Source organism: Leuciscus leuciscus (assembly GCF_965113295.1).
Source record: "Leuciscus leuciscus genome assembly, chromosome: 23".
In the NCBI taxonomy this organism is placed as follows: domain Eukaryota; kingdom Metazoa; phylum Chordata; class Actinopteri; order Cypriniformes; family Leuciscidae; genus Leuciscus; species Leuciscus leuciscus.
Genome location: NC_138747.1, coordinates 16233746 through 16256039, shown reverse-complemented (window position 1 = coordinate 16256039; position 22294 = coordinate 16233746). Strand labels below are relative to the sequence as shown.

General features: G+C 39.0%; 1 protein-coding gene and 1 long non-coding RNA gene across 4 annotated transcripts in view; one reads left to right on the top strand and one right to left on the bottom strand.

The window, feature by feature from the left end:
• LOC309488218 overlaps nt 1-4942 on the bottom strand; it is a 513708-nt gene extending 508766 nt beyond the window's left edge. The window contains exon 1 of the long non-coding RNA XR_014202060.1: nt 4776-4942. This is a non-coding gene — a long non-coding RNA (uncharacterized lncRNA). The remainder of the gene's footprint in view (nt 1-4775) is intronic.
• tafa1b (TAFA chemokine like family member 1b) overlaps nt 1-19311 on the top strand; it is a 167518-nt gene extending 148207 nt beyond the window's left edge. The window contains exons 4-6 of one of the 3 annotated variants that reach the window (XR_014202050.1): nt 10669-10793; nt 12692-12778; nt 17252-19311. Coding sequence is in view for 1 of the 3 variants with exons in the window: in XM_082156314.1 (XP_082012440.1) it covers nt 10669-10793; nt 17252-17269 (143 nt within the window). In the remaining 2 variants the exon portion in view is untranslated. Of the gene's footprint in view, nt 1-10668; nt 10794-12691; nt 12779-13879; nt 14063-17251 lie in introns of those variants that run through there. The other 2 variants (XR_014202051.1, XM_082156314.1) reach the window with 2 other exon arrangements.
• The last annotated feature ends 2983 nt before the right edge of the window (nt 19312-22294 follow it).

Below are 22294 nucleotides of genomic sequence, written 5' to 3'. Positions count from 1 at the left end.
TCGCCCTCTGACCTTGTCTGGCTTTATTGCAACCGATACCTGTGCCTACTCAAAAAAGAAAACACAGTTGATCCTTCCACACCAAGAGCCATGCAAAGGCCTTATTCAATCAACAAGGTCATTAACAGACAGTTTCTCTGCGCATGTAAAGTAAGAGAGAGTGGCTGGAGTGGATTTAAAGAGCGAGATCATTCTTCACTTTGATGACGTGCAGGACAGCAGGGGGAGGGGGAAGATGGCCATTATCTGCACTGATGTATCGATCCGGACCCGGCGCTGTGAATTAACACCTGCTAGAAAAGCATGAGAATTTAAAGTGTAATTGCTTAGCGCTCTTAATCTCCGCTGGAAGTGATCGATTGAGTGACGTTGGGAAAACGCAGTGTGCTGCCGAATCCATCCAGGAGACCCTGCTGCTGTCATATAAAATTTTAATCTATATGAGCTCAGATTGTTTACAGAAAAATGTGACACTTTTGTTGCTGTAGTTGCCGTTATTTTTATATTTTTGGGGGTGTAACACGTTACATTAGGGATTATTTTACACATTGCTATTACTTATTAATTGGAGTCAAGTGAAGTCAAACTTTATAGAGTACAATTATACACAACCAGTTGATCCATAGTGCTTTACAGTGAGAAATATAGTGATAATTTAAAACTAAATTAAACTATAATTAATTATATTAACAATAACAGTGTGTAAATGAACACAAAATAATTGCACATTTATTACATAGTTTATAGACAAGACTTAAGTAAACTGTAACATGAGCGCAAATGTCAATGTATTGTTAAGCTTATTAATATTCACAAACAATATGAATTTATTGTATATTATAATAAAATAACATATTTAAATGTATTATTATAAAAGTATTAATAAATAAGCTTTTTTAACATGATTTTTATTCTAAGAATAAAATGTGCTTTGTGCTTTTAAAAATGTTGTTGCATTTAAAATCCACTTTGCCAGTTTTTTTGTATTATTTCACATCTTCAGTGAAACTATATAATCACTAATGTGTTGTAAATAAGCTTTATTAATATTCAAAAACTTTTATTATTTATTTATTATATATTTATATACAGTATGTTATACATTTAAGTGTATTAGTTCGTATAAAATATTGAAAAATATTATTATTAATAATTGCTAATTTATTTATTTAGATATTCCTGATGTCTTAGGCAAAGTTAATTATATGAGAAAATAACTTAAATATCTTTTTTTGTTGCTTTTAAAATGTACTCGTCAGGTGTGGGGTTTTTTTATTTTATTTTTTTTATGTAATGTAAATGCAATGCTATTTCTCATTATGGTTCCTCAAGGTGCTTCCTTCCACAGATGACTGACAGATACTTTGTCACTCTCACTTTTGCTTTTGAATGAGCATCTGTATGTGTGTGTAAGTGTCACCTCTGCATCAGTGATGGACAACAAAGTGTGATGTTAATGACAGACCCTTTTGACAGCTTGATTTATTTAATGCCAGACGATGAGCAGCATTGGCTGATACCTGACAGTGCTGCCAAACTGCGGGGTCACAGATCTACAAGCACGCCAAAAGGTCCACACCTGCTCCCAATCATACAGCTGTATGGGATAATCAAGAACCTTCACAAAATGCAACCACCAACCATTACAACACAAACTGGAAAAAATTATCTTAAAGAGTCAGCCTCTACCTAAACTTACTGCATGGCAGCGACTCTAAGAAGACAGATGACCAGGAAAATGCGACCTGGGCCCCACGGGTCCTGCTCTGCTCCAATAATCCACTTTTTCTTGCCCTCTCCTGGGAGGAAACACTATCCTGCTGAGGCTACGGTGGCAAAAAAAGTTGCTGAAATTGTGACTTTGTGATGGCTGGGAGGATCCAGAAGAGGGCAAGATGCCGGAGGGGACCATATAAGGATCAAAGCCCGGTGAGAAAGGCCTGGCTTCCCGGCTGAGAAGGTCACCTGAACGGGATCTGGCCTGAATCCAGACAGATAAAAGTCTGAGAGCAAAAGCACTGACCCTAGTGTCCTCTCTAGTGAGCTCTTTTCTGCTCGCCAAGTTTGCGATGGAAAGAGAGAGAGAGAGCGAGCCATCTGTCAGATGGGTCAAACGCTGGTGCGGCAGACATCAGACCATTTGTCTCACTTTGACTCTGCTGTATCCACACATTTAAAGACTGGCAGTAAATGCAGAAAGTGTCTTCTGGAGTATTACAGAATTTGGAGAAAATCGCTATGTGTTCAGTCATGTTGCTCAAGTTTTGTGTAAACTCTTTTTAAGGTTATACAGCAAAAAAATATTGTTCACTATTTTTAAATATGGCGATGTAGTTCACAAATTAAATCATTGGACCTGTTCCAAAACCCACACTTGTAGTTTTTGCACTTTACCACTTGTCTACTTAAAGTACATGACATATTTCCAGTATTTGACCAATGACCAATAAAGACCGCAAATGTGTGTAGAACTTTTGGTCACCCAATGGGACACAGTTACAACATAGTGTTATAAAAATGCAAGTAAACTTTTTACAGAGCTTTATTTACACATTTTTAATACTTAGCACTTTAAAAATAAAATTCTAAATGTTTTTTTCAGTAGTAACTTGAAATAGTAAGAGACGACAATTTAATTGTGGTGCTTCTAATTAAGTGATATATTTCAGTTGCAAATGTTTTACAAAAACAAATACTTTAATAAAATGTGCTCTCAAATGGCCAATACCACAAAGGTTGGCATTGGGACAGGCCCAGTCACACATCCATGATTTGGAATGAATAAATTAATGATTCAATGACTCTCTCATAAAGACACTCCCTGCATCTTAATTTGCATACTATCATATCAACAAAGTATTCAAGATCTTGAATACTATTTAGGATGAATAGAATGCAAAGTAGGTCGTAGTCTCTTACTTGTTTCCTTCATTAATGTACTGTATTAATGTCTTTGAATGAATTGGTTGAATGAATGATTCAATTCATTTTGTTGTAAATTTACTTGACGTATCGATGTATGCTGCAGAAAGAGTCTCAGCCAATCTAATAGGACGGGAACTCACTGTTGTATAATCAAATTTATATAATTTGAATTTTGATGTGATTATTTCAAAACAGCATGCACTTATGCTGTCCTGTATGTAAATGTAGCAACATTCTGCTCACACTGAGTGTTGTAAATACAATTTCACATTTCATACTCCCTGTTAGGCCAGAGTTTTAATCTGGCCTTCAGTGTTTTCATCACTGCTCTCTTCCATGGAATTGATTTCTTTTTCTCTCTTTTTTGGTTTTTGCCTTTTGCAGGTATTACTTCGCTATTCTCATTTTCAAATGGCTTCAACATTCAGAGTGTCTGAATATAAATCCTTCCAAGCCTGGTAATGAAAAAGCGGCTTGTTGGTTTTCTCTCGCTCTCCGAGCTCAGGAACATTACATTTGAGAACAAGCACCCTGTGGCAAAACACCTGTGCAATATCTGCTTTTAAAAGACATACACCATTTTGTGTAGAGAGTGTCATTCTGCGTTTTAGATCTATTTTTCACAGTATAATCAAGTTTGACCATTCAAGTGGGTGTTTCCATTTGTTTTTGAATGAAACATGCCATGTATTTTGAAGATGGACTATGATAACAAAACTAATATAATGTCCTGTGTAATGCAACACAATTGCCATTTATCTGAAACCTTGAAAGAACGTGGATACACCCCTGCTGACCGCTAATTGCTTTGTGATTAAGATGGTACACAGTAAAACTGAGCTGTACAGAAAAGTGGCGGGTAAAGGAACAGGAAGAGTCTGTGGTAATCACTCTCCATCCTGTTCAGACCAGAGGGAGTTTAGTGTTTAATCAACCTTGGGCTAGTGTGTGCACCGCACATGAGAGTGAGGAATTATGGGACAGATAACGCAGTCGGGTTTGGAAATCTGTGGTGGCTATTAGGCTCATATCTACAGTTGGTGGCATATTAGTCAAATGGTTGTGTGTGTGTGTGATTGGTTACAAGGTAGTTAGTGACGTCAGAAACACCAGCGATTTCAAATCACATTTTTGAGACTGCCTTTGGTTCACTGCAGTTTTAAGGAGAAAATAAAACACCTCTACCTCCTCAGTCTATCTCTGTGGAGGTAGAGGTGCTGAGCATCGATGCAGGGGAATAAGATCTTACCACCCTCATCTATTAAGAAAGAAAGAAAAAAGACTGCTATAAAAATCGAGTGGCTGAGACAATTCATAGATTAAGAGTACATATTGTATTGCAAGCTATGAATTTATGATTATTTTATTGTATGTTGAAACTATTTTAATATAGTTCAGCCTTTCATCCAGACTATGTTGACTTGTCTGGTTGATATTTTACTGTTTAATTTTGAGGAATTAAATAAATTGGCTGCATTTAATTTTCAGGAATTAAATGATATGCTAGATTCATGTATAAGTTCAGCCTTTCATCCAGACTGTTTTGACTTGTCTGGTTGATCTTTTACTGCATTTAATTTTGAGTAATTAAATATGTTGGCTACAGTGTTGACTACGACTTCCAACCAGATGGAACTGGATAAATATTCTGAATGTTCTGATCCAATCTAACTTCTGACCTGCAATGCTGCCTGTATCATCATCATACACTGTTCGCTCGTTGGCCAGAGGAGAACTGGCCCCCGACTGAGCCTGGGTTCTCACAAGGTTTTTTTCTCCATTCTGTCGCCTGATGGAGTTATGGTTCCTTGCCACTGTTGCCTTGGCTTTTGGCTTGCTTAGTTGGGGACATTTAATATTCAACAATATTATTGATCTGCCTTACTTGAGGTGGATGATGACGCAATTTTCTTCTAGAAACAAACTTTGTTGTATTATTTTCATGTTATCACTGTGAAGCTGCTTTGAAACAATCTGTATTGTAAAAAGCGCTATATAAATAAAGGTGACTTGACTTGACATTACATTTTGAGGAAATAAATTGTATATTACGGTGCTGCAGCTGTCCACCTCCGAGGAGATGGATGTTCTGAGCATCGAGTTAAGGGAAATTGAAGATTTTACATTTGAAGCTTTCCTGTAGCTCAGTGGTAAGAGCATTGCGTTAACAACGCAAGGTTGTGGGTTCGATCCCAGGGGATTGCACATACCTATGTATAAATGTATAGGATAATGCAATGTAAGTCGCTTTGGATAAAAGCGTCTGCCAAATGTAAAATGTAAGTTACAACGGGGTGTTGCTCACATTAGTGCATCCCGAGCAGGCTCTGGTAATGGAGCAAGAAGTGGAAACTCTATTAGCGAAAGAAAACTATAGAGCAGGTGTATTCACCGACAGGGTATCTACAGCCGTTACTTCATTGTTCCGAAAAAGGATGGGGGGTTGCGTCCTATACTAGATCTCCGTCAGTTGAATCGTGCAGTCAAGAAACTCAAGTTCAAAATGCTGACACTCAAACAGATCGTGACTCAAATCAGATCCGAGGACTGGTTTGTCATGATAGATCTAAAAGATGCATACTTCCATGTCTCCATCCTCCCTCAGCACAGGAAGTACCTGAGGTTTTCTTTCGGGGGCAAAGAATACCAATATCAGGTGCTTCCATTCTGGCTAGCTCTATCACCCTGCACGTTCACCAAATGCGTAGATGCAGCTCTGGCCCCGCTCAGGCTGCAGGGCATACGCATTTTGAACTACATAGACGACTGGCTGATTCTAGCGGAGTCAGAGCAGTTGGTGGTTTGGCATCGAGATGTCGTCCTCGCACACAAGCAGAAATTGGGGTTGAGACTCAATGCCAAGAAGAGAGTGCTTTCTCCACTACAGAGAACCACTTTTCTTGGTGTGGTTTGGAATTCAGTCACGATGCGAGCCGTTCTGTCACCCGCTCGTGTAGCTGCCATCCTCACAGCCACGAAAAAGTTAAAGCTAGGCCAATCACGCACTGTGAAACAGTTTCAGAGACTGTTAGGCCTCATGGCAGCGGCGTCCAATGTGATACCCTTTGGCCTGCTGAACATGAGACCTTTGTAGTGGTGGCTCAGGACCAAAGGGTTCTCCCCGAGGAGAAACCCACTTTGTATGATCACGAACACATAGCGGTATCTCCGCGCCTTGGCTATATGGAGGAAACCTTGGTTCCTATCCCAGGGTCCAGTGTTAGGAGCTCTTTGCCATGGAGTTGCGCTCTCGACAGATGCTTCCATCACTGGCTGGGGAGCGGTGGCCGAATGGAAGGCCGCTCAGCTCAGGGTCTCTGGAGGAATCATCATCTTTCGTGGCACATAAATTGCCTGTAGATGATGGCAGTCTTCAATGCGTTGAGACACTTCCTCCCAAACCAAACACATCGGTGGTCTCTTACATAAATCACCAGGGGGGTCTGCGATCATGTCCAACATGCAAACTGGCGCACCAGATTCTGTTGCGGACCCTAGGGAAGCTGCTCAGCCTGAGAGCAGTCCCGGGGCATCAGAATGTAGGAGCAGACATCCTGTTGAGGCAGGGGCTGAGCCCCGGGGAATGGAAACTTCACCCAGAGGTGGTGAAATATATATGGGATTTATTTCAGCCAAGCGGAAGTGGATCTTTTGCGTCTCAGGATAAGACGCACTGTCCACTTTGGTTCTCACTCACACACCCAGCTCCCTTGGGGCTGGACGTTGTGGTATAGACATGGCCGAAGTTTTTCTCCGATTACTCTGCTCCCAGGGGTTCTGGAGAAGGTCCGCCGGGACAGAATAAGTCTACTACTAGTAGCGCCGTACTGGCCGATCTGACTGGTTCTCGGACCTGGTGTCCCTCCTTGATGGCTCTCCCTCGGACGGCTGTCCCTCCCTCAGCTCTACCTTCAGTCTCAAGTGCCCCAGCCCAGAGATATGGAACCTGTGGGTTTGGCCTCTGAGGGGCCCCAACTCATAGATTCTGGTCTCTCAACTGAGGTTGTGGAGATCATACTTCACTCCAGAGCTCCCTCCATGAGGAAACTGTAAGTATTGAAGTGATGGGTTTTCACTTCATAGTGCAGAGTTCCAGTTCGGTATATATATGCAAGGGAGAAAGCCTGCATTAAGTTCAAGTTCCAGTAACTGGATAAAACGTCTCAGGTGATGACTGTAACCCTAGTTCCCTGAGAAGGGAACGAGACGCTGCGTCACTTTGCCATACTCCCTGCATTCCTGTGATCGACTTGCTTCGGCTAAATCTAAGCTGACGCCGGTCAGACCGGATGTGCTTTTATCCTTTGCTGGTCGTGACATCACCCGCCTGTGACATTCACTCTCGCCATTGGACTAGTTGACACAAGTGCTTCAGACGCAATCACGCAGCGGTGTTCCCAAAGCATCATCAACGCAGCGTCTCATTCCCTTCTCAGGGAACTAGGGTTACAGTCGTAACTTGAGACGTTTTATCCAGTTACTGGAACTTGAACTCAACGCAGGCTTTCTCCCTTGCATATCTACATGTATACAGAAAGTGTAAGCTGTGTGTTTCGGGCCTTCTCAGAGAAGTGAGAAAAGTAGAATGAGGATTTCACAAAGACTTAAAATCTGCCGTTAAAATCTGAAGGATGTAAAGCAGTGAGCTAAGAGTGTATTTGTGAGGAGAAAGGAGTCAGCCTGTGCTTGGATTTAGCTGAAGCTATGAGTGAGGATTGTGCTAAGACTTTATATTGATTAATTTTTACCTTTTAACCTTGGTGAGAGACAGCAAAGATAGTGTCCAGAATAATGAAATCTGGACTTTTAACCTTCAAATCCCAAACAATTTACCTCAGAAAATCCTCTTCACTGCAGCAAGAACCAGAACAGTTGACAGTTGAAAGAGGGTTTGTTGGTGGACAGACTTAAAGGGATAGTTCACCCCAAAATGAAATGAAAGTGTGTCTAAACAATGGAAGTAAATGGTTACCAAAACTGTTGGTTACCACATTCTTCAAAATATCTTCTTGTGTGTGAAAATGAAATAGACAATGTGAGCAATGTAAGCCGAACTGTTTGACATATGAATGGATTTTTATTTTTTTTATTTTTTTTATTCAAATGTTAAAACGAGTACACCAGCAGCTAGAAGACTGTCAATGTCTGGAGGAATGAAACCTTTAACCTACATATTTGTATGACTAGTGCAGAAAAAGGAATGTTTTGAAATTCTTGGTTTAAAAAAAAAAACCTCCTTACCTTTATACTGTTTCATTTAAAAAAATACAGTCATTGAAATGATGTCCCACTGTAATGTTAGTGTATTGGTTTGAAATAGAAGCTACACTGAAACTGTGATAAACATTTTTAGAGCTTATTTCGTCAAGGGAAAACATGGTGACTCGAGGCAGCCTCCATTTCTGTCGTCGCTACATTTCTTTCTCCTCCCTATGTAGTGTGTAGCAGTGAATGCGCTCTGACACGTACACAAACAAATGCATACTCAAAACCCATGCTAATTAGAAGTGGGGATTTTTTTCTTCATGTTTTGCTTTTAGCCTGAGAGAAAATATTCAGCAAATGACATCCAGTAAATATGTATGTCATAATACACTTAATATCTTTTTTAACTCAATGTAATATCAAAGTAAAATACAAGGCTTTTCACATTGCACTTAAACCTGGGTTACCAATCATATCCCAATGCTATTTTTAACCCTGGATTATGATACCCTACTCTTGATTTTGTGCTAACATTGAATTACCTTGCCAAAGTTGTGCAATGTGTACTAGAATGTTAAAACAGATTGTTTAGCAACACACAACCAAATTATAAACTAAATATTTCTTGCTTTATTAAACATGGGCTTTGTTCAGTCACAGAAACGTCCATGTGATCTTTCAGGTAACCCAAAACAGGCAGAACGGATTTACATGGTGACATTTTCACAGACGGAATATCAAATTAAAACCGGGCACGTTCCTGTCGCGAGTTCAATCAATGTTATTGACCTCATAAATATGCAGATAAGAATGGTAACCCAGGGTTTACAAAAGTACAGTGTAAAAACTTGAAACCTGAATGTCCAGGATTACTAACACTTTATTTTAAGTTGACGAAGTGACACGTTACTACATACTTACTATAGTAATAACAGTAAATTATGCATAATTACAAGTAACTAACCCTAAATCAAACCCTAACCGTAACTCTATAGTAAGTACATGTAGTGAATTAATATTACTCAGTACTCGTACTCAGTACAATGTAACTCCGTCACCTTAAAATAAAGTGTAACCTTAATTTGTAACCCATGATAAATTATGGACAGTTTCCATCCAAAGCGGCGAATTTAAATTACGCACAAAATTTTCACTTCCTGTGAAATAAGTGCAAAATAACTGTAATAAAAAATGCAAGTTCCTGCAATATTGGAAGCCACTTTGGCTCTTTTTTTGCATGCAGGCAAAACACAATAAATGCTGTCATGTTATCTTGCGTTTTGAGGCGGATGCCTGGCGTTTGGGATCTCAATCGTGTGAGACAGTTCTGTCAATTTGATGACAGACTTTGGCTCAGGCATTTTATAATGACCAAGGTTGAAATTTTGAGATGCTGTGCAATGAAATTGCTCTGCTGGTTAGTCCAGTTATCCAATCATATCCTCTGTTGAGGCAAAGTCACATGAGTTGTTTTTGCTGCACATCAAGGGAGTTATTGTGTAAATCTGTTACCATCATAGTTTATGCGCATGTCTTCTTAGATCAAAAAAAAAAAAGAAAAAAGATCTGCCGGCACATGGGTTTTTTATGCAGATTTTTGGAATTTATGCACTCTTGGTGTTTCCACCCAGTGTTTTTCTAATTCAATATCCAATATTTTAATATTAATTCAATAGTTCTAATATAAAAAAGAGAGGCATTTTGGATGTTTAATTTACAAACCATGTCCCCTTTAGGTTTCTCCCCAACTTACATGTCTCAAATGATCTCCCGTTTCTTTTATATTGGCACAATGTTTATGAACGGCATTTCTTGCCTGATGTGTTATTGTTCCCATTTATTTGTTGTTCCATATGGAATTAAATTGGAGTCTATGAAATGTTTATTTGACTTTAAGCGTGGGTTCAAATGTTAAACTTGTTTTTTTGTTTCAGTGTGTAATTGTTACCAACATTGTTTTTAATCATTATCTACTGTTTCAGATGGACTTAAACTGGAGTCTAATGACTAATTATTTGATTGTTTAATTATGATCACAATCACCTGAAGACTTGCAGCGTTCTTTCTATATAGTCATTGAGAATAGGTGAAACTGACACACTGATGAAGGCAAATAGCCAAAACGTTTGTTATCTTTATCTCCTGTTTACAATAAAAAAATCTATTTCTAATTCAATATACCAGAATTCACATAAAAATAGGGTGGATGGAAAAGCTAGTGTGAGACAAGATAACCCATGATTACAATGTTTAGAATAGCTTGGTTAATGGTTTAAAGTGTGAAAAGCCAAGAATTGTCACATTGCTAAAGATGAATTTTATAAAATCAGATATAGTACTCTTAGTTTTTCCACATGTCTGAAAAATATTCTCTCTCTCTCTCTCTCTCTCTCTCTCTCTCTCTCTCTCTCTCTCTCTCTCTCTCTCTCTCTCTCTCTCTCTCTCTCTCTCTCTCTCTCTCTCTCTCTCTCTCTCTCTCTCTCTCTCTCTCTCTCTCTCTCTCTCTCTCTCTCTCTCTCTCTCTCTCTCTCTCTGCAGCCTCCATCGTGATTGGGAAGTGGTGGTGTGAAATGGAGCCGTGTCTGGAAGGAGAGGAGTGTAAGACACTACCAGACAACTCCGGCTGGATGTGTTCCTCTGGGAACAAGATCAAGACCACGAGGGTGAGGGCTCGGAAAATGCTGAACATCATTTCATACACACACACATACATACAATGTTATCTGATACATTTAAAAAGAAAAGTAAAAAGTTACATCAAATATAAATGCAATATTCTGTATGTTCTGAAAACAGAAGTTTTACTTGTTAAATGGTTCAGATACAAGAAAGATTGTTTTGTTAGACCGAGGGACACATTTAACTTTGGACCTCACTAACCTGTTTATTCTTCATGATATGATGTGGCGGTAGTTCGTGTTCAGAAGACACATCTTCTTCATTTAGTCCTAATTCAGCGTTATAAAGGATGCTGTGCAGAGTTCAACTTAAGAAATAAGAAACTAAATAACAAGTTTAAGACATTAGGACACAGGTCAGACAAAAACAACCTAAACATCGTAACTCTGACAGGAAGTATGCATGACACAATATTAAAAACCTTATGAGCAGATCAGTATTCCCATATGCTGATTCAGTAGAGAGGTGACAGACAGCGAATCTGTGAGAGTCACGTGACAGTGAACACAAGTAGATAGTATTACAGGGGGTTTGGTCCCTCCTTGGCTTCTCCACGTGTTAAAACTATCCCAAGCCCTGCTTATGGGAATCGGATGGTGGCCTGATGATTTTCGAGATTTCCAAGGTAAGATCATGCATACAAACCTAAATAACCAGAGAAAGCCATCATTAGTGTAAAAATATCATTAAATAGATTAAATAAAATAATGTGCCCACCTATGTATGTCAAGCTTAAAGGGACAGTTCACACAAAAATGAAAATTCGTACACATTCTGGTTGTCCTGAACCCATATGCTTTATATAAGTAATAATTTCGTTATACAACTCCTGCCTTACAACAATGGCCTTACAACAACTATAATTGTGGTCCATATGATACAAGTGCTATATTTAGAACATTAAATCTTATATGATAGGTTTGTGAGGAACAGATAATCAGACCTTCATACTGATTATTCAAAACTCAATATTCACTGAATACTGAACCCCAAAACTCATGTCTAGCCCGTTTGCATCCACTTTTGTTTCAAATCAAATACAGCTCATCACGTTTGGTTACCACACAGACAAGAACCAGTGTCCAAAGCACTGGAATTTGGATGTGGGTTGTATGAGAAATTTGGTCATATTTTAAGTTAAACTGACTAAATGTTTGATCTGTACCTCACAAAAAAATGCATTATTATATAGAAACTGTCACAGTTATGTTCAGTTTGTTTAGTTTTCATGGACTTTTAGTTTGTATTCTCTAGTCACGTGTTCCTTTGTTTGATTTTCACGACCACTTATCTGTTACTATGGACACTAACTCTATCATCACATCTGTTTGTCTTTTAGTTAATCACCATGTGTGTTTAAGTTCCTCTTATTCAATCAGCGTTTGTCCGGTCAACGTTGCATTTAGTGTGTGTTGCCTGTACTGGCTGATATTTGCATTATTCTCATTAATCTTAGTATTGGAACGTTAATCTTTATCTTTGTCTGTTTGCCTGCAACAACCCGTGACAGAAATATTTAGCAAACAAATCATATGGACTACTACTTTTGTTCTTATTTGGTGCTTGGCAGTTCCTGATCTCTATGAACTGTCATTGTATGGCAAAAGTTTGTGTAACAATTCTTCAAAGATTGTATTTTTGTGTTCCATGCAAAAAAAAAAAAGAAAAAAAAAGAAAAAAAAGGTTTTGGGACAACATGAAGGTGAGTGAATGAAAGCAGAACTGACATTTTTAGGTGAATTATTTCTTTATTTCTTATTGAAATTAATCAAAAGAACCATATTTATCCATCTTTTGCAAGGAGTAAATTAGAGTACAGGTGATTGGGGAAAAAACTGCTCCTGATATTAAACTTCAACTTCCTTCATATTTTCTTTCCCAGAACACCCAGCCATATTCAACTTTTTAGCTCCGAGGGCCACCAAAACTGGCTCAACAGAAGCTCAGCGGCGTCCTTCTCCTCATCAAGGTTGGTGTTTCCATTTTTTTTCCAACATCTTGAGCCTTATGATTAGGCTTGCACATTTTAATCACTGCTCATCAACATCATTACACTCCCAAACATAATTATTGCTGAGTCAGTGTTTGTGTTTGTGAGCATATTTATATGCTGCGGATGATTAAAAAGCCACAAATATATGCCTCCTCCAGTGTCTATTCTCCCGTCAGCGTAATTTATAAGCACGTGCATGCACTAACATAATGAAAAATGTGAACGCGGTAGTCGGTGCAGTAATTACCGAATACAAACCGATGAAGAAACAGATGCACAAGCAAACGCTCTTTGTCGTGTGCAGTCACACACCCCAAAACACACTGTGCCACTGTACTAATGCAGCATAATTGCGTGCATGCAAACACGCAGTCATCCACACCCATGCAGGGGCAGACTCAAATTAATGAGCATGCAAACACACACACTCACACACACAGCGAAAAGGGCTCAAGTGTGACCATGTAGCCTGTAATGAGTGCATAATGCTGAAATCAGTATTTAGCCTCGTCGTTTGCTTCCATTGTCTCTCGTTTTGTAAGCTCCTGGGCATGGCAAGGATTTGATTACCATGTTTGTTTGTGGGTTTCCCGACATTATCCTATTATCTTTGAGGTGTTCAGGGTGTGTTTGTGCGTGTGTGTGTGTAGGTGTGCACTTCCTGACTATTTGAGTAATGTGTAACCTTCTAGCCTGGAGTGTCTGATCTGCCCCACTGGAGAGTTGGTATCTGGCTTTCTGTAAACACCTTTGACCATCTTGCTGGCTCGGTCACCCTTCATCCCCCATCTCGACCCTATACACTCCCTCCCGATCTTTTTTAAAGCAATCTGGCCACGTTTGTCCATGATCAGAGCAAACAAAAAGCAAGGCGAAATGCTAAAACCATCACTTGCAGTATTTGGTTTGCTCTGAAAATTTTTACTTTTCGGTTCACGCTTACACACACAAGCTTGTTTACTCACAAACGCTGGTATGGCGTCCATTCTCTCCTTTTTCAAATTGGCATGTGAGTAAGAAAAAGCCAGAGCGTGTGCCTGACACCATTTTTTCTCTTTTTTTCTTTATGTCTTGCAGAGAGGGATCCCTCCTTGCCTGTAGCTCCAGACAAGGCAGGCCTCTTTTGAGGAAGGCACACAGTGAGAGAGGCTGAGAGACACCCTCACCCTACCTGTTCCTAATGGCTATTTCATTCAGTTCCTTTATAAACAAACAAAATCAATACGTAAACAAGAAGACGAGGTTTATCCCCCAGTTTCTGTTTACCTTCGTCTGCCTCATTTGAGAGGAGAGATGGACTCAATCTGTAGCTACTGTACAGCTGGGAGCCATTCACTCCAGGCTGGATGAATCGCCTCAGCACTGGCCCCTAAAACCAGCTGGTCTCAAACATCAGAAGCCAGCACAATTTTGGCATAAGCATCAAGGTTTCATTAGTATTCATAGGATCCATAAATGCTTCTTTTTTTTTTTTTATAGACACTGAAGTGTACAATATGAACATATTGACAGCATCTAAAAAGTACTTATGCACAGATTTAGAAACATAAAAATCTAATTTCTTTATATTACATTTATATTATAAATATATCTGTTGAGTTGAATTTTATAATTATAGAGTTTAGGCTTGTATAAAGTGATGAAATATGAAACGAGATGAATATGGCAACAAAAATCACACAGCAGGTTTTAAATGCATTATATAAATGTGATTGATGGCATTGAACATATCAATCAACAATCAATATCAACAACATATCAATCAACAATCAATCAAAATAATTACATGACTTCAATATATTAAGCTAAAAGGATTCAGAAACAGTTTGTATGTCTCTAAAGTTATTCCTTTTTAAAATGCATTTTTTTTTTATGCTGTCACTATGTTCATTATTTGCAGAAAAAATGTACATCCTAAAACCACACTTTATTGAGACCACATTGGAATACAGGTTATGTGAGGATTCAAATAGTAAATCTCAAATTAGTAAACATTTTTCCATTTCTTTTTTTTTCTTTTTTCTTTTTTTTAAAGGATTAGCTTTTGGTGCTCAATCATAAATTCTGTTATCGACATTCTCTAGTCTGCATGCTTCACGTACAAATAAATGTTTACAAGAAAACAGCATGTTCATTTCTCAGAACACTCTGAGAAAATGTAATGGCTTGCTGTTTCCTCTCGGAGACAGATTTGGTCGGCAAGTATGTCTCTGAGACACGTTCTTAACAGAAGGCTTTTTACAAGATACCTGTACTGTTCAAAGAATCCCATCTGTGTGGTTTTTCAGAGCAAAAGTAATCTGCCAAGTGATGGTTTAACATTAAATCATATGATCAAGTCAGTTTGTCCCAAGAGTCCTGTTGAACCCAGAGCCTTGACTGTATCTGTATCTCTTTCAGCTGTCAATGTCACATTAAATTAATTCTAACACATTCATGCTGTCTGGAGTCTTGCTGTATGCTATCCTCATTTACAGTAAAAGTCACGTTCATAGCTGCATAATCTAAACCAGATTAAAATGTTTGATATATGGAGTATGCTCAACTAAATTGAAATATCATTTTAGAATTAAAATGCAAAAGGTGTACAACAAATGTCTTTGGGATGTGCTTTTAACCCTGAATCCAGCCAATCAATGGAAGTAGTAGCAGACAGTAGAGGACACCTAAGCAGAAATGGAGGAAATATGGCAGCATTTACATAGAGTCCACTATAACAAACCGCATTGGGAGAGACAGAGCCATACATTCTAGCAGACAGCAGAAGACAACTTGCATCAGGGTCACTACTGTTCCCTGCATAGTATGTGGGGGTTGGAAGTTGCACAGCACGCAAAAGCTTTTATTTTAAAGAGGAAAGACAAGGAATATTCGGCTTAGAACAATCTAAACGCTTGGCACAAAATACTTCTGGCACAGAGCTGTCAGCATTTACGTGTATATAAAATAAGCGTTAAGTCCAGCAAATCGGATTATTTTAAACAAAGAGATTGATGCATCCTTTGTCAAAGAAGCAGCTGTTTTCCTTCTGTCTCATGTTAGTATTGGTGGAATGCCACAGAAGTGATGTTAGCCAGAGTGCTGTGATTGGTGTGATGTCATAGGCTGGCTAACCTCTTTTGATTGGCATGAACTGGTTCCTTTCCAGAGGGGATCTGTTATGATGGACAGCTCCTCCTCCTCCTCTGCCTTGCCTTGCCTTGCCCAGGATGATGGGAGCATGTGGAGCGTAACTCTGCCGCATGATAGCTGTCTGTCTGTTGGGTTATGGGGGGCCCCAAGGGGTGCTTCTAATTTCTGTCCCCAGTCACTCTCTCTGTCTCTGTCTATGTCTCTCCCTCAATCTGTGGCTCACACCTGGTTGCCTTCCTTCGCACCAAGATGGAAAAATGTCAGCATATGCTTTATGTGCTGAGGGCGAAGCCACAGGCTTGAGCATTTAATTAGCTTCATTGCACTACTGACATCACAACTTTTTGATAAAAAAAACGCCACCTAGCTCTGAGTCACATGGATTGCTTGATGGATGGATGGATGAATGGATGCTTTGGAAATATTGTCTAATAAACTAGATAGATACTGATACTGCAGATAGATACTGATACTGCAGATAGATAGATAGATAGATAGATAGATAGATAGATAGATAGATAGATAGATAGATAGATAGATAGATAGATAGATAGATAGATAGATAGATAGATAGATAGATAGATAGATAGATAGATAGATAGATAGATAGATAGATAGATACTGTAAATAGATACTGATACTCCAGATAGATAGATAGATGGATGGATGGATGGATGGATGGATGTGCCGTGTCAGAATATATGTGGCGTGTTTGTGATTCTTTTTGTATTCATGTTGGTTTAGCGACAAGCTTTCTGGGAAGCACATCAAAAGACGATTTGCGCTGACATAAGGTTGGCTAATCGTTAGTGACTGTGGCTGTTATCGTGCATTTCCTCCAATCTGAGGAGGGAGAGGACGGATCGTTAATAACGGTCTGAGTGAAGCACAATGTTGCATTGAGAGCAAGACACACTTACCAGACAGACTAAATAGGGGTCCCTGAAGTCACAGGGAGAGGGATAGAGAAACAGGGAGGAAGAAAAGAATCTTATTTCCCTCTTGGCAATGCTACTGAGCTCTTTTCCTGCACAGTGTAAACATGGAACATACAGAAATGTGAGATGGCAGATGGGCGACCAACTGAATGCAAATACATTCATGCACACACTGCCAATCGGTACTAATCGGTATCCATTACCAGTATATGGTTTAATAGACAAATTAAAACCATCCATACATGGACATGCTCTAGCTCAAAGGAGCTTTCTTTGCTGATTTGAAAATCTAAAAGTCAGTAATTCCTTCTGGGAATCATTCTTCACCTTTGTTCTAAGCGTGCATGTGTGTTTTCTCTTCCTTTTTGTCTGTTTTCAGATTCATCCCCGAACCTAACAAAGAGCTCCTTCACAAGCAGTGACTGTGGATTCTCTCTGTCAGAATGGACGAAACCATTAATTCAAAGGGGTGTTTGGCTGGATTACCTGTGACTGAACAATAAAGAATGACATTCTTGGGGATAAAGACGAGATTTGCTCATTCGGTGCCAAGGAATATGAAAAAAAGAAATAAAGCAGGCTAATCTGTGTTTTTGGTCAGTGAGCCCAACGCTGCAGACTCCAGCGGCTGTGTCCAATTCTTTCGATTTTCTGCGTTTCTCCTGACCACCTTCCTCTAGTTCTGAACTCGTACAGCTTAGGGGAGCCGTTTACTGGATTTCAAATTATATTTGAAGACTTTACCTCCCTAGGTAAACTGGACAATCCTGATGTAAGCTGCGAAACGACTGTATGAAGGATCATGATGGATAAGCATTGCTGTGTGAAAATGAGGTGGAAATCAATAGGAGATTTTTTCCCATCCCTCCATCAGTTTGTCGTTCTGCCGTCCATGCTGGCTTTGGTAATAGACTGGGAGCTTGTGAAGCCCTGCTATTTCCCTCCACTTCTGAGTTTACTGCTCACCGCTGTTGTCCACAAGCTGTTCGTTTTGGAATTCCTCCGGGTCAATGGTCACCTCACTATCTACACCTACTTGGGCCAGATATCTTTTTATTTGTCGGCATGCTCAATGTATTTTGTGGGAGCTTTGTATTGAAAGTAACTGTATATATTTATGTATATATACATATAGATACATATTAAAAGACATCATATGAAGATCTAACATGCCCTTAAACCTGTTTAGTGGGTTTGAATTGAGACTGTATTCATGGTTTTGGTTACTTGAACAAGTACAATTAATCCCTGATTTAAGGCTGTCTGTGGAAATACATATTCTCTTCATGTAATGGACATCCTGCATTTTTTGCTTAAAATAATAATTTGTTCCAAAAAACAAAGGGAAAATTCACTAAACAGTTGCAACACTTTTGCACACGATTTGCACACTTGTTGGCGCTTGAATAGTCTTAAGCTATAAGTATTTAAGTCGTTCATTTTCAGTGCAAATTATTCAGAAAACTCTATTTACCCAGTGGAATTAATGTTGTGCTACTACTGCCAGCAAAAATCAGATTGTAACTGACTTTATGTACATTTTAGTGATCATTGCAATAGTACTTCAATACATAATAATAAAATAATAGAGAAGAGCATCTGTGCAGAGTAGTTGACCACACTTTCAGTGGTGCTGTACAGTCACAGTAAAGTACATTGAATTATGGTAGTCCACTGTATCCTCCACAACCTAATATAGCACACACAAGCATCCAGCAAGTTCGGAAATTGCGCCATACACAGATTTTTGTGGGTGCTTTTGTTCTGTTTTCTGACTTGTAAAATTCTCTTGTGAATCAGGCACTTAAACACAGCAAACAGCGCAAATAATTGCCTCTTTGGCAGACGCAACTCATACTTAGTGAATTTCCCAAAGATATCAGATTGATGAAGACCAGCCCTACAAAAGAAGCCACAGTCACCTATTGGAACATATATTACCATTGATAATTGCCTGTTGGCAGTTCTAACTCAGTTCTGTTCAGTCCATGATCCAGTTTGTTCTGTGCTGTTCTGAGAATAGATAGGCTTCATCATGCCTGTGTAGGTTTCATAAATACAACAAAATAGAAGACATCAGCTTGTTAAAGGTTATAATCATGATAACTTAACACTGGATCTGTGTCAATGGACAAAGACCTAATTCAGTTCAGAAAAATGAAGCCCTAGTTTGGTAGAGTCAGTGTCATAGGGTAGATGAGATGTTGTTTTCAAGAGATAAAAGATATAATGCTTGGCAGCTTATAATTTACAATTGCCATACCTCCACATGAATTATGAGGGATATTATCATTTAGAATGTTGCATTAAAATGTTTTAGTTTTCTGTGTAATCTGTTTTAAAAGGTGCAAAAGGTCACAGAAAAGGTGGGCTTCATTTTTCTTTACTGGCATCAATAGACATGCAATTACAGTAGCGCTGATTGATAAACATGCAGCCTTATCAGAAACAAATCAATATTAAAATGGTTTTCTATACACTGTGTCTACCTTTATGTCTCGACCAGTAATGTTATTCTCAGCTCATTAGCATGTTTTATTACTTAATTACCCTGTTTTGAGTAGGATTCGAACTGTGGTCTCCAGCATGGGACGTGGGTGCTTCAACATGGAGGCTAAAGACCACAGACTCTAGCATATGTCGGTTAGATAGTCTCTAGAGACCAGGGGAGTAAGGTTTACATGCACAGCTCTTACTGGCCTACGACAGTTACATATGTAAACAATTCATTTTTAGTTTCTCACTTTGAGAATCATTCTTAAACTCCAGTAACTGAGTAACTTACATTTTAGACACAGTATTGCCAATTACTTTGTTTATTTTTGCAGAACAGTTGCACATCTCCAAGCAACACACAGTAGTGGCTTTCCTGAATGAATCAGTGTTTTTGAACGAATCACTTAAAGGTCCCATGACATGCTACTTTTTGTAGGCTTTAATATAGGCCTTAGTGGTCCCTAGTACTGTATCTGAAATCTCTTTCCAAAAATTCAGCCTCAGTGCAGAATTATAGCCACTACAAGCCAGTCCCAGAATGAGCTTCCTTCAGACGGGCCGTTTCGGTGTCTGTAGCTTTAAATACTAATGAGGAGGAGAAAGGCGGCGCAAGGTGGAGGGTGGGTGTGGCCTGGACCATCTTGCGCAACGGTACCGTGGCGTGCATGTTTACGTTGGATATAGCAATGGCACGAAGACACGCAGTCTTTCAAGCATTTCAGTTTGACCCAGAATCTGATCCAGATGGTGAAGCAACGGATGAAGAAGTTGCAACTCAGCGGCTCCAGCAGGACGTTTCCGAATGGTTAGTTTAAAATATTATGTCTGGATACGGTACTTTATTCTGATGGTTTACAGTTATTATCATGTAGCTAACGCTAACCTACTGTTGCCTTTTCAAGAGAGATCTGTAACATCTGTATTTATCTTATTACAATTGCAACAAGCTCTGCGATCTTGAAATGCGGATATCGCGCGCGCCATATAACCAACAGGAAAACGGTTATCCAAATAACAAAGACGTGTACAACACTCGCGTTACAGTGTGTGTATTCGCACACATAAACTGCATAGCTGCATAGCTAATGTTACAGCCACATTCTACGTGTAAAATCTAGGTAACCATAAACAGTAAAGCAACACACTTATATATCATTAGTTGACTTACTTGTCCAAAGAGAGTGATCCAGACTTTAGTTTCAGACGTTCAGCAAGCCCGGCTCTGTATTGACCCTTCGGTGTTCATTTGTACAACCAATTATTGAGCAATTGTTATGCTTCGCTCACTCAAAAGCCATGATATCTCTCGTGGACAAACTAAAATCGCGCGCGCGCGTTCTTACTTCCTAGCGCATTTTCTCATGGGCGGAAAATATTCTCTGGGCGTGCAAAGCAGAGACAGGGGAGGTAACATTTCCTCCTTATGACGTCATAAGGAGCAGATTCAAGATCAGCGCGTATGAGCCTCCATTTTCTCAAAGGCAGAGAAAGATAGCAAAAGCTCGATTTACACCGATTGAAATTTTTTGAAACTTGGGGACCATATACAGGCTAGGGGAACTCATATTAATGTTAAAAAACCTCAGAAAGTGAAAATTTCATGTCATGGGACCTTTAAATGACTAATTATTCAGAGAATAAATAAATGACTCAGACATGGGGACTTGTGACTTGGTGACTTGGACTCGAGTCGCTATTTTTATGACTTGTGACTTGACAAAAAATTAAATACTTGAGACTTGACTCGGACTTGGAAGTTAAAGACTCGGAACTTGACTTGACTTGAGACACGATGACTTGAATGACTTGAGTGTTAATCACATCATGTTTTCAGTTTGAATATAAAATATATAAATAATTTTAAAAAATAAAGTTGATTACGCAGGCTGAGAATAGCGTTGTCATGACTGGATCATGACACTATCATCAGTCATGCCCTCTCGTACCTTACGCACACCACGCCCACTTAGATCAGATATCACATCAACATGTCAGCCGGAGGGGTACCGAGGGTCATCGCTTTCGGCTTCAAGAATTATTCACAAGATGGCAAAAGACGAACACAGAGCTGCCAACTCTCACGGATTCACCGTGAGACTCACGCGGTTGACACTTTTCACACGCTCTCACGCCACACATCCATTTTCTCACGCACAGAAAAATCGCGGAGCAAAGAGGACATGGAGACCGACAGACTAGACAGAGCAGGTTAGTTATGATATTAAAAAAATCTCAGCTCTCAGATTCTGTCTCTTTTATTACGAAATTCAAACAAAAAATACCGTTTTGGCGCTTGTAAATGTGACACGACAGATCCCTAGCGGCACGTGAACCGATCGTCTCTACAAGCTAATAGTAAATAAACACGAATGAACACAGAATTACACAGAATGAACAAAGATACAGTGCAACTTACCGAAAATGTATATTCCTCATACATAATATCGACCAATCAATCAAACAAAGGGGTCAATAAAACAGCTGGAGAACAATTATGTCACATAACATTTAGGCTACCTCAGGAAAGCCATTTGATGACCAAAATATAGGCTACAGCACGTTAGTTGGCTAGAAAAAAAAAGAGCTATAGAGAGTATTTTGCTAAAAATGTGTACTATATTACATATTTATTATATTTTTACTTATATCATTAAATAAAGTTGTTATTAATAAAAAAAAAAACGCATTAGGTTTATTTGAGTTATTTTTAACCTTAAATAACACTGCCAGCTGATAGGGCTCTCTGTATGTTTACAGCATTAGGTGAGTTGTTTTTTTCTTGAGATTAGGTACATCTTGTGTACCTAATATTTATCCAAATGAGTCAATATTAAATCAAATCACAATAATTGAATTGAATTGAAATAATAAAAAAGCATAGCTTACCAGAAATTGTACCATGTAAACATTATTGTAACATGTTGTC